The sequence below is a fragment of the Haliaeetus leucocephalus genome, unplaced genomic scaffold (genome assembly GCF_000737465.1).
Source record: "Haliaeetus leucocephalus isolate CR32 unplaced genomic scaffold, Haliaeetus_leucocephalus-4.0 Scaffold176, whole genome shotgun sequence".
NCBI lineage: Eukaryota > Metazoa > Chordata > Aves > Accipitriformes > Accipitridae > Haliaeetus > Haliaeetus leucocephalus.
In genome coordinates, this window is record NW_010972612.1 from 1,157,918 (window position 1) to 1,169,642 (window position 11,725).

The 11,725-nt window shown below is 44.6% G+C and overlaps 1 protein-coding gene across 1 annotated transcript; it reads left to right on the top strand.

Annotated features, from left to right (window-relative positions):
• Window positions 1–848: 848 nt before the first annotated feature.
• On the top strand, window positions 849–11,507 carry DCTN3 (dynactin 3 (p22)). The gene is made up of 5 exons (XM_010564226.1): window positions 849–983; window positions 1,549–1,632; window positions 2,251–2,309; window positions 10,213–10,272; window positions 10,971–11,507. Exons 1-5 carry the CDS (start codon window positions 941–943, stop codon window positions 11,058–11,060), a joined length of 336 nt encoding a protein of 111 aa, XP_010562528.1. The 5' UTR covers window positions 849–940; the 3' UTR covers window positions 11,061–11,507.
• The last annotated feature ends 218 nt before the right edge of the window (window positions 11,508–11,725 follow it).

An 11,725-nucleotide genomic window follows, 5' to 3' on the forward strand; every position in this document is an offset into this window, starting at 1 on the left:
CCCCCCCAAAAAAAAAAAATGCCCTCCCCCCCCCCCCCGCTCCCTCCCCGTGTGAGCCCCTTTGATTTTGGGCTGTTGTTTTTGCATATTTGGCAGAGAAGTAAGTAACTGAGTGAGGTCTTTCTGCTCGCAATTCTCCCACTCAACTGTTGGGGGTGGGGAACGGGCCGCTGCAACGCGTTATTTGCTTGTTGTCTGCCTGTATCAGCGCAGTGATTTGCTCCGCCTGAAATGCAGCCCTTGAAGGTTCTTGGAGCATGAGCTTCTGAAATGACTTCTTGCACGCTTGGACTACTCAGGCACACTAGATCAGCTTTTCCCTCTGTGTGTGGTGGGAGCAGTAAGGATCATACGCAGCCACTGGTGGACAGCTCTGAGGAGCCACCTCCAAACTGGGGGATATTGGGAGCAGTACTTTGTCCTGTAAAGCCGTCTCTTGGCCAAGTTTTGCTGTCTGGTATTGCAGAAGGAGCAGGCTGCATAGGGAACGTCATTGTGGTCCAAGGCCGCGGTGGCAGTTCAGTGTAAAAATGTAAACCATGTATTTGTAGATGATTTTAAGGACCAGGATGGAGGGCTATTGGCTGGTTTTGTTTTGAGGGCAAGAAGTAGCAGATTTCACTCACCTTTAATATCGTTATCCAAATAAAAAACAAGTGTTGCAGGTGTCTGTAACAAAGCAGTTATTTGGCTTGAGCTGTGTGTCAGTTCTTGGTCACAGTGCTCTGACATCAGATACTTTCAAGTGCTACAGAAATTCATGGATCTGAAAAAACCCGACCCTAAGTGGGCAGTGTTTACAAAGTAACCTGAAGTATGGCATGGGGGAAAATGGCATTTGTAAATGCAGTAATGTCTCTCCTACTTTTTGTCTCCAAACCTATTTTTCACTCTAGTTGAAGATGTAATAAAATACCTCGACCCTCAGTACATTGACAGAATGGCTGTTCCAGATGCCATGAAGCTGCAGTTCATCTTGTCAGGTATGGCATGAAATGAGAGGAGACAGGGGAGTTTTTTTAGCACTGCAAAAGTTGTCTTTTACCTAAGCTGGGTTGAGATGGATTTCTTTGTAAAGATCTGGCAAGGCACCCTCTTCAGAGCTATCAGAGATTGTTTGTACAAGGTTGTCTGTCACCCGTAGCGCTCCCTTGTGCATGTCCATGCTGCAGTTTTATCAGTTCTGTCTTTTTAGTGTTGATCACTTTAACCCTGAATTAATAAAAGGTTGAAAAGAAACACTGGAGCTGGAACACCCAACTTCCAATACTCTCTAGGCTGTGACAAAAATGGAAGACTTTTGGATGTATTTTAAATACCTTCTAGCCTTGTGTTCTACCTCTTTTGCCCCAAAGAATTTGGTTCAGCCTTGTGTTGGTATAGTCACCAAGATCCAGGGATGAGCAACACAGAAGTCTAAATAAAGTCATAAACAAGCCCCTTTCTGTATAGCTAGATCAGCTGGAAAAGTTACCTCACCAGTATTTGTGAAAAGCCAAAGTAGCATCTTGTATTTACTGATGGTGCTTCTTGTCCCTCCCCAACCAGAGGAGCAGTTTATTCCTTCGCGAGCAGCCCTTCTGGAGCAGGTGAAGAACATCCAGCCCATCTTGGACGGTGCCAGTATCCAAGGTATGCATGTTCTTCTGCAAGTTTGAGCTGCACATGCCACCCCACAAACTGCTGCCTATCCTGTTTTCTTTTTTCTTGAGCCTCAGACTAGAGGAGAGGACAGCTAAGCGCACAACTCAGTGTGAGTAAAGTAGGTACAAACTTAGTGATATGTCTGCTCCTCCCTCATGTTGCTCTAACGTTCCATGCAAGGTCAAGAGGTGATAAGAGTAGGTCGGGGAGCAGGTTAGAGACAGCAGCTGGGCAGAGAGGATGGTGGCTCGCAGCCCATTCCTGCCAATGAGCTCTTTTATGTCCAGAACATCCCAGTTCCTGGCATAGGCAGAGATGCCTTTTTAATTGCTTGCCAGAGCATTCATCCAAGTAGTTTACTCTGATGTAGTTCTTGACTAACCCTCACTGCTGGCATCCCCTAACTCTTGCCATCCAGAAGGAGTTAGCAGATAAACTTGGTATTTAATGTACAGGGTAGCCGCAGGGGGAGGTGTCATTTAAGAGGTGTGTTTGTGGTGTGCAGCACTTGCATTCAGTGAGTGGAGTTATGCTGTGATGTGCTGGTGGAACCTAATCCCATGTGCTGTAAAAGAAACAAAATGGATTTTTCTTCTGTGCTTTCAGCCATTCCTGACCACGCAGCCAAACTACAGCGACTCTCTCAAATCCACATACAGCAACAGGTAGCGTGAATATTCTTGATGGTCTTGACAAGCAGGGAGGAGGAACCATTTGTCAGTGGCTGTACTGACACCCCTGTATTTGCAATTGCTTGAATTGCTCATTTATAGCAGGTTATTTCAATCCCAGGATATTCATACTGCAGTCCTAAAGTTTAAGCACTTTGGGGGGGAAGTAGCCAGGATTTCTGACAATTGAGTCTGAGTTAGAAAAGTGCTGTGCCTACCATAACCCTGCTCAAAACAGAGGTTTGAGTGACAATAAGTGGCAGTGGGTTTAACCAGCTGGTGTTCTCCCTTTCACTGGGACACTGAGGTAAAGCATCGCACTCTTCCAGTGTTGTAGTCTCTGGAAGGCTGTTGATACTGTCACCTTGTCACTTCAGCTTTCCTTCCTCGTTTGAGCGCTCCTGGAGCTGGCATTGAGTAGCCTGGGCAGAGCCTTGTGCCCCCTTTCAGCATTTTGCTGTGAGTTTCCATTCTGGGGCAAAAGCAGAGCATGGATGCTGAGGAGAGGCAGGCAGTTGTGCAGGCCCAGTGTTAAAAGAATTTTCAGTCGTGGGTTTCTCTAGGTTTGCTTTATTAACAGCTCAAGAGTTGGGCCACCACCGCAGTGAATGGCAACCTTCCAAAAATTTCCCAATCTTATATACCTTTTTACCACCCATTGTCCCAGTCCAAAGTCTTTGTAGTTTTCCAGTCGATCTCTGTGCCCATGTCATTATCATTCCTCACCTCATCTCATCAATTCTCGTGTCCCGGTTCTTCTGAAGTTAGTGGTCGTAGGCAGAAGGTCTTCGGTCACCACAATCACTTATCTGCTTACACATCAAAGATCACCTTTGAATTTCTGAAAATCACTCAGGCTATTCTATTAATTTATCTTGTTCTAAAGTTAATCACTTACTCCCATGTCTTAGGTCTAAGATGTATGATCCTTCTTCTGTTGATTTAGCTTGCCTGGGTTTCAAGCCAGCCATGGAGGGGGAGACACATAGGACAAATAAGCAGCTTATGCATATTGTTTTATAAGCACCTGGATTCTATTCATCATGTCTAAACCAATTTCTAATCATTAGTTATATGTCTAATATGAATAGTCTTAGAAACAGTAAGGCTTAAGGCCTAGTTCCTTTTACAATTCCCTCCTTTTGTTTTTCATCGCACTCCTGCGATCCTATTGATAACTCCACATTTGTCTTTCTATCTTCTGTACTATCCTAGAGTTACAACCTACAAAGCATTGAAACAAAATAATCACACATACTACTATGATTATAACAAGAAGGACTATTACAATTAGTTTTTTCACCCAAGTAGTCAAATTTGGAAACCAAGATGTTAACCAAGAGAATGTGTCAGAAAATCCCCAAGATGTGTCATCTCTTTGAATTTGTTGCATTGTGGCACTAACCTCCCAAATTTTCTGGACATCTGTCATTAATTGTCCTGATCGATCAGTATACATACAGCAACTTGTATTTAGGACAGTACAAACTCCACCTTGTGAAGCCAGAATCATGTCTAAGGCCATTAGGTTTTGAATAGTCATTTTTGAAAGTTCAGTTACCTCTTTCTGGAGAGTGGAAAGTCCATGAGCAGTTGAATTTGCTAATTTTTCAATTTCTCCAGAGACATTGAAGACTGCTTTCTCCAATTCACTTACTCCTAGAGCCGGAATCCACCATCTAACAAATGACCAGGTATCCCATGAATCATCAAGCCTACTTCTAACATTAGCACAGAATTCGAGAAAATTAAAAAGCGAGTAAATAGGGCCTCTCTGTCTGGTCTTCGGATAACTAGCTGAAAAAAATGACCTGTTCAGGCTTTTCCTGTAGGCTTGTGATTTGGCCTGAAAGTTGAAAAGAACGATCACTATATATAACAACAGTTCTATTGGTACAGGCATCTCGGTATCGCAATGCAAATTTTGTCCACAAGGTGTCAATCCAGGGTAAAATACAAACTAGTACAAAAAGGAATAATACTTTACAATTGTCCATTACGCTTCAGATTCTTTGTGTGCTTGCAAATGATAGATCCAGTTTTGTTCCCCAGATACCTTGATGGCATAAAAAGAAGTTAGTAGAACAGTATAAGGTCCTTCCCATTTTGGTTCAAATCTGTTTTTTCTTTTGAAATTCTTTATATAAACTTTGTCCCCTGGCTGTATATCATGAACTTGGATTTCAGGGCTTATTCCCTGATACCAATAGGCATGGTTATGCATTTGGAAAAAAGAATTTTGCAGATACAAAAGGTATTGTGTTACCTGTTCATCTCCATCCAGGAGGCTAGTCTTTGCTGGCACATACGTTCCTGGAACAGCAAGTATTCTCCCAAAAAGGATCTCAGCTGGAGAAACTCCAATTGGTTGCCTTGGAGTATTCCTAATATCCCACAAAACTAAATTTAGGGCCTCAGGCCATTTCAAACCAGTCTGTTTACAAACTTTTACTAATTTCTCCTTTAATGTCCTATTCATTCATTCTACCTGACCAGATGATTCGGGATGATGTGGAGTATGAAATTTATTAAAAATCCCCAAAGAATTATAAATCTGAATCAGGATAGCAGCTGTGAAATGACTCCCTCGATCTGAGTCAATTACTTCAGGAACCCTATACCTTGGAATGATTTCTTTCAATAAGGCTTTTACTACTGGCTTAGAATCATTTTTCCTAGTCAGGAAAGCTTCCACCCATCCTGATAGCTAACAATCACTAACATGTAAGAGTACCCCATTGTTTTTGGCATGTCTGCATAATCAATTTGGAATTTTTGAAAAGGAAAGGTGGCTAGAGGTCTTTTGCCACTGGGAGGTTTAATTCGCACTGAGGCATATTGTCTGCAAAGCTTACATCCTTCACATATTCTTTTTGCTGCTGCATAAATTCCTGGGGCTGCCCAGAGTCTCTGGATTCGGAGCGCTAGGCTCTCTGGTCCCCCATGGGTCCTCTCATGGTGCCATGCGTTATCTGTAATAAATACCTTTTTGGAAGGAGAGGTTTGTTATTCAGAATCCACTGCCCTTCTCACCAGTGGGCTCCCAGCTGAGTCCATTGTTGTTTTTCTTCTTCAGGGAGGTCTTCATACAGGTTATTTAAGTCTGGGAGCTCAAATGTTATTTCATGTTGTAACAGAGACATAACGGACACAACCTGTCATGCTGCTGCTCTAGTGGCTTGGTTGGCTAGAGAATTTCCCTTTGCGATCATGTCTTGTCTCTGAGTGTGTGCCTTTATATAGATCACAGATATTTTAGAGGGCAATTGGATTGCTTCTAAGAGGTCTTTGATCTGTTGTCCGTGGGCAACAGTTTTTCCCACCAAAGTCAGAAACCCCCTTTCCTTCTATAAAGCCCCTGTAGCATGACATATACCAAAGGCATATTTAGAGTCTGTATAAATGTTAACTCTTACTCCAGTTGCATATTTAGCAGCTTCAGTTAGAGCAATTATTTCTGCTCCTTGTGCACCTAAAGGTGCAAAGATCCAGCCAACAGTACGTGTGTTTCTGTGGTGACTGTGAAACCGGTACATCTTCAACCTTCTTCATAGTAAGATGAGCCATCTGTGAAGAGGTTCAAATCAGGGTTATCTAAAGATTGATTTCTCAGGTCATCTTGCAGCTTGCTGGTTTCACTTACGAGATAAACACAATTGTTATCTTTTTCTCTGTCAGAAGGTAAGGGCATTAAAGTTGCAGCGTTTAAAGTATTTCACCTTTCCAGTTTCAAATTATCAGCCAATAAAAGAATTATGTCATATCTATGTGCCCGTTGTGGAGACAAAGCTTTCTCCGCTTTAACAAAATTTCTACCTCGTGGGGTACACAAACAGTAGATGACCTAAAACAATTGTTCTGGTTTTCTCAACAATTTCAGCTGCAACTGCTATTACTCTGATACAAAAAGGAGTTGCTTTAGTCACTGAGTCCAACGTAGAAGAAAAATAAGCAACAGGTCTCTCATGCAGTCCTAAAGTTTGTACTAAGACTCCCTTTGCAACTCCTTTTACTTCATCACAATATAATTTAAAAGGTATTGAATATCAGGAAGCCCTAACGCTGGGGCAGATAAGAGTGCAGCCTTTAAAGTACGAAAGGCTTTCTCCCTCTCAGTGCCCCAAGCAGTTGGTTCTATTTCCTCATTTCGAGTTGCTTCGTGCAGAGGTTTAGTTATTTCACTGAATCCCAGGATCCAAGGACGGCAAAATCCCACCTGTCCTAAAAATCCTCTCGACTGTTTTTTCGTCACTGGTCTTGGTATTTCTTGAATTGCTTGGACTCTTTCAGGGTCTACTTCCCGTACTCCGGGCTTTAATATAAATCCCAAATATTTTACTTGCTGTTTGCAAAACTGCAATATAGATGGAGATGCACGGTGTCCCTTTTTAACAAGCTGGATACACAGATACTCAGTATCTCGAATACAATCATTATCAGTTTTACTTCCCAATAACAAATCATCAACATATTGCACCAAAATCAATTTATTTGGAAAAATTAAATCTTGTAAATCATTCTTCAAAATCTGAGAAAAAATCGTTGGTGAACTGGTAAAACCTTGCGGTAGTCTGGTCCAAGTAAGTTGTTTCCCTTACCAAGTAAAGGCAAAAATTGGTTGGCTTTCTTCAGCAATTGGGATACTAAAGAAAGCTCCGGTAAGGTCAAGCACTGTGAAATACTGCGCCCAGACTGGAATCTGGGTTAAAATCAGACTAAGATCCGGCACCACAGGGTGTACACAGTCGTTCACTGCTTGTAAATCTTGGAACAAATCTATATTCAGGATCTCCATCCTTACCTGTCCTATGTTTACTCACTGGCAAAACTGGGGTATTATAGGGACTACAGCATTCTTTCAAAATCCCCTTTTCCAAGAAATGCACAATTTGTTTTTCAATGCTAGGAATGGCTTCATTTATAATTGGATATTGCCAAATTGAAGGAGGAGTCCCTCCTTTTGTTTTTATCACAACTGGTTCAGCAGATTTTAATAATCCTACTTCATCTCCTGATGTACTCCAAAGTTCTCTGGGAACTCCAGCTAATTTGGGTGGTATTTTTGAATCACTATGTTTTTGTTCTTTAAGTTGGATTACTTCAGAACCCATTACAATTAATCGGATCCCTGTAGGCGCCAAAGAGATAAACGTACCAAATTCCTGCAAGAGGTCTCATCCCAGAAGGGAAACAGAAGAATCTGGAGAAATTACAAATTTCCCCAGACTAATTTGCCATTCAAGACTACTGGTAGAGGAGTAGACAAATATTTTATCTCTCCCATCACCACCCCCAGTATTATCACAGCTTCATTTGACATCTGGGGGATTTCAAAATTTAACAAAGACAATGTCACTCCCGTATCTACTAGGAAAGTAACAAGAATACCGTTTACCTTTGCAGAAATCTGACCGTCCTCATCTACCTTGATTCTGACAGGTTCCATTGCTCTTTTAGTTTCTAGAGGAGTACCATTCTTTACTGCAAATGAGGTCATGGGGGTTGGGCAGGTGGAAGTCCTCCTCGGGTTGCAACAGGTCTCGGTGGACACTCTTTGCATATGTCCTAAATTTCCACAATAAAAACAGTCTAAAGAGTTAGCATGTTGGGAAAGAGGGGGAACTGTATTTTGCCCCCCTCTTCCCCTAAATCTCCCCAGAGAAAATCCCCGACCTCTCAATTGTGAGTTAAATTTCTGAGTAATTGCTGCAGCTAACAGTCCAATTTCTCTCTCCTTCTCTTTCTGCTCTAGCTTTCTTTCAATTTTTAATTTCTCTTCTTCCTGGTTTTGTCTTTCTTCAGCTCTTCCATCAAAAACAAAGGCAGCAATACTTAGAATTTTAGCTAATGTCTTATCTTGCCAGCCTGGCATATGTTTCTTAAAATATTTACTTATATCTGGAGCAGACTGATCTACAAAAACACTGATAGCTAAAGGCTCCTGGAAATTGTCACAGGTCATGCCCCCATATTTCAATAAAGTTGCCTTCAATTGTCCCCAGTAATGACTCAGATGTTCATCAGGTCTCTGCCTACATTCTAAAACCTGCCTACATTCCAATTAGTTACTCTCTCACCAGCTTGGCAAACTGCTTCTATTAATTGTTGAATGGCAGCTTGGTGAGCCCTAGTTCCTTCTGTGGTTGCAAGATTCCATTCCGGATTTTGTTCAGGCCATGTTCTGTTCTGTTTTGTTCTGGCCTCTCTGAGCAATTTCTCTATCCTTTTGAAAAATCTTTTCTCTTTCCTCTGCCTGAAATAATTCTTGCAGCAGACTCCTCATATCATTCCAATTAGGGATATAATCAGTGACAATTCCCGATAACAATTGAGCACATTTTTCAGCATCATCATGCAGCGGAGGCATCTTCAACTGCCAAGCTACTAAATCACCTTGTTTCGAAGGTTCATGCCTCATTACTGCAGTTACTGCAGGAACTTCAGCAGGTGCACCTGGACCTGCTCTTGGGTTTGGGATGTAGTCCAAACGCATTGGGTACATGCCAACACCCTTAGAGAAAAGCTCAGTTTCCTCAGCCGTTGGGGCCAAGGGAAGTAAACTTTTCCTCATTTTCAACAAGGGAGTTTTCCTCCTTTGTTGTGCCCAATTATACCAAATACACCAATAATCAATATCTTGACTTCTGGAGTCTTCCAAAATCATTCTCAAAAACTTCTGCTTATGGGGTTTAAATGTTCCCTTAGAAGGCCGCTCGTCCATTGGCCCTCCTCCTCTATTTCTCGTCACGAATGGCCATTCCTCTTGGTACAATATTATCAGTTTCCTTTTTTGCAATGTCTGTGCCAAGGGTATCTTTTTCCAATTTTCTAAAACCTCAGCAAGGGGCATCCCCCTTTCAACGCTGGGTGCTGACCCCATCTTTCTTAATATTTTTTTTGCAAGTTTAAATACAAGAGTTTCCCAGGATAATTTTATCTGAATTACCCGTGCCCAAGTCTCTCAGGTGAACTCCCCTGATTATTTTTGTCAAGTGAGTGTTGGTAACAGGTTTGTCCAGAGAAATACCCAGTTGCTCTCTTTCTCTCTTGTGTCCTAGAGTTCCATCTGGGTCACGAATTCTGCTAAAGAATTTTCAATCGCGGGTTTCTCTAGGTTTGCTTTATTAACAGCTCAAGACTTGGGCCACCACCGCAGTGAATGGCAACCTTCCAAAAATTTCCCAATCTTATATACCTTTTTACCACCCATTGTCCCAGTCCAAAGTCTTTGTAGTTTTCCAGTCGATCTCTGTGCCCATGTCATTATCATTCCTCATCTCATCTCATCAATTCTCGTGTCCCGGTTCTTCTGAAGTTAGTGGTCGTAGGCAGAAGGTCTTCGGTCACCACAATCACTTATCTGCTTACACATCAAAGATCACCTTTGAATTTCTGAAAATCACTCAGGCTATTCTATTAATTTATCTTGTTCTAAAGTTAATCACTTACTCCCATGTCTTAGGTCTAAGATGTATGATCCTTCTTCTGTTGATTTAGCTTGCCTGGGTTTCAAGCCAGCCATGGAGGGGGAGACACATAGGACAAATAAGCAGCTTATGCATATTGTTTTATAAGCACCTGGATTCTATTCATCATGTCTAAACCAATTTCTAATCATTAGTTATATGTCTAATATGAATAGTCTTAGAAACAGTAAGGCTTAAGGCTTAGTTGCTTTTACACCCAGGGGCTTTGATGCTTCATCAGCACGGATGTTCGTAACCTTCCCCTTGACTGTTGAAGCCCTTCTGGCTGCAATGAGTGGCCAGAGCCAGCGTCTGAGTGCTAATCTCAGTACTGGCCTTGGATGAGTTTCCCCCCATGCTGTCAGGGACTGGGAGGACAGATGGCCTTCACCTTATTTATTGCTCACTCACTGTGGCTCCCCTCTCCACAGGAACAGCGTCACGATCTCACCAACACTATCAAGGCACTCCTCAAAGACTACAACAAAACGGTATCCTTTGACCCTTGGCCTGACACAGCTGAACTGCCCACCTGTCTCCTGGGCTGCCTCCCCCCATCCTATACTGTTGGATCCTCAGCCCTGGGTTTAATGGGCAGTGCCCCTTCTGACATGGTGACACCCATGTCCCTGTCATACTCCTCTTGGGAGTGGAGCTGAGGGCCAAAACTGCCCAGCCTTCCCCTGAGGAGAGAAGGGCAGGGTGCCACCTGTGAGCCAGCGCTGGATCGTCTCACAGTGCAGCTCGGCACGACGCAGTGGCGCAGCCTGCGTGCTAGTGCAGAGCTCGCGCTGGCCAGAGGTGCGCTGGCATCCCTGTCGGGTGACTCCTGGTCCCTGCGACTTGCCTGAGCCAAACAGTGGCTAGTCCTGGCTGTGTAGGATCCCGGTGCTGAGACATGTCCTAAAACTGCGGTGGGTAGGGGAGCTCTGCTCTTTTCTGTAGAAAGCCCCTTGAAACGCAGTGCTACGTGGTGTTCAGAAGTGCCTCCTGGATGCCCATCAGTGTTTGGTGCTGCACAGTGGCTCAGTGCCTGCATGGTGTAAGTCCATGTGGGCTTCCTACAGCCTGGTGCCCCAGGCTGCTTCCTCTCCCAAGGAATCAGGGTTGTAACACTGCTGCCGGGGCGCTCTGACCTTGGTTTCTTCCCTGCGTTTTTCACATCTCTTTCCTTATGAGTCACGTCCAGATCCTCCTTCTCTCCAAGCACTTTGTCCAGTGGAATGAAATACTGACACGGCTGGAAATGGCCAAGGAGGTGAAGCCTGTGGCAGAGTGATGGCAGAGCCGGGAGCGCGGAGAACCCCGGGGACCCTGCTGGCCGTGGGTCTCTCTGGAGAGGCTGCAGCACAGCTTGCACCCTGCTGTCTCAGCACCTTCCCCCTTGGCCTGAGCATGCTGCGAGCAACATCACAGGCTCTCGGGGAGCACCCTGGCTCTATGGCTGAGCTGTCGGCCCCGAATCGAAGCCACGCTACTCCTTCATATGCCACTGTTTGCAAATCTTGCACTTCCCCGAAACACGTTTTGGTTTGTAACGTATTTTAAACTCCCTTTCTGCTCTTACTGTGGAGCGTAGTAAAGTCCTGCAGTGCTGACTGCGTTGTCTGTGCCTCCCTGGGTCCAAGGACTCCTCCTGGGGTGCGCAGACCGTCCCTCCACGGGCCGGTAAATCCCTTCCAGACCCGCAGCCTTCCCCGGGCCGCGGCACAGCGCTCGGCCCCGCTTCCCTTCCTCCGGCTGCCCGGGAGGCTCTGCTGGGCCCCCGGGCCCGGACTGGGAACTCGACCTTCCTCCCGGTGGGCTAACGGCGGGTACTTGGAGGACGCTTCAGCAGCAGCTCAGCCGCGTCCTTGCGTGGGGCGCACAGGGAGACGCCGCCCGTGACCGCCGCGGGGGGAGGACGGGGACGGGGACGGGGACGCGGCGGGTTCGCGGTCCCGG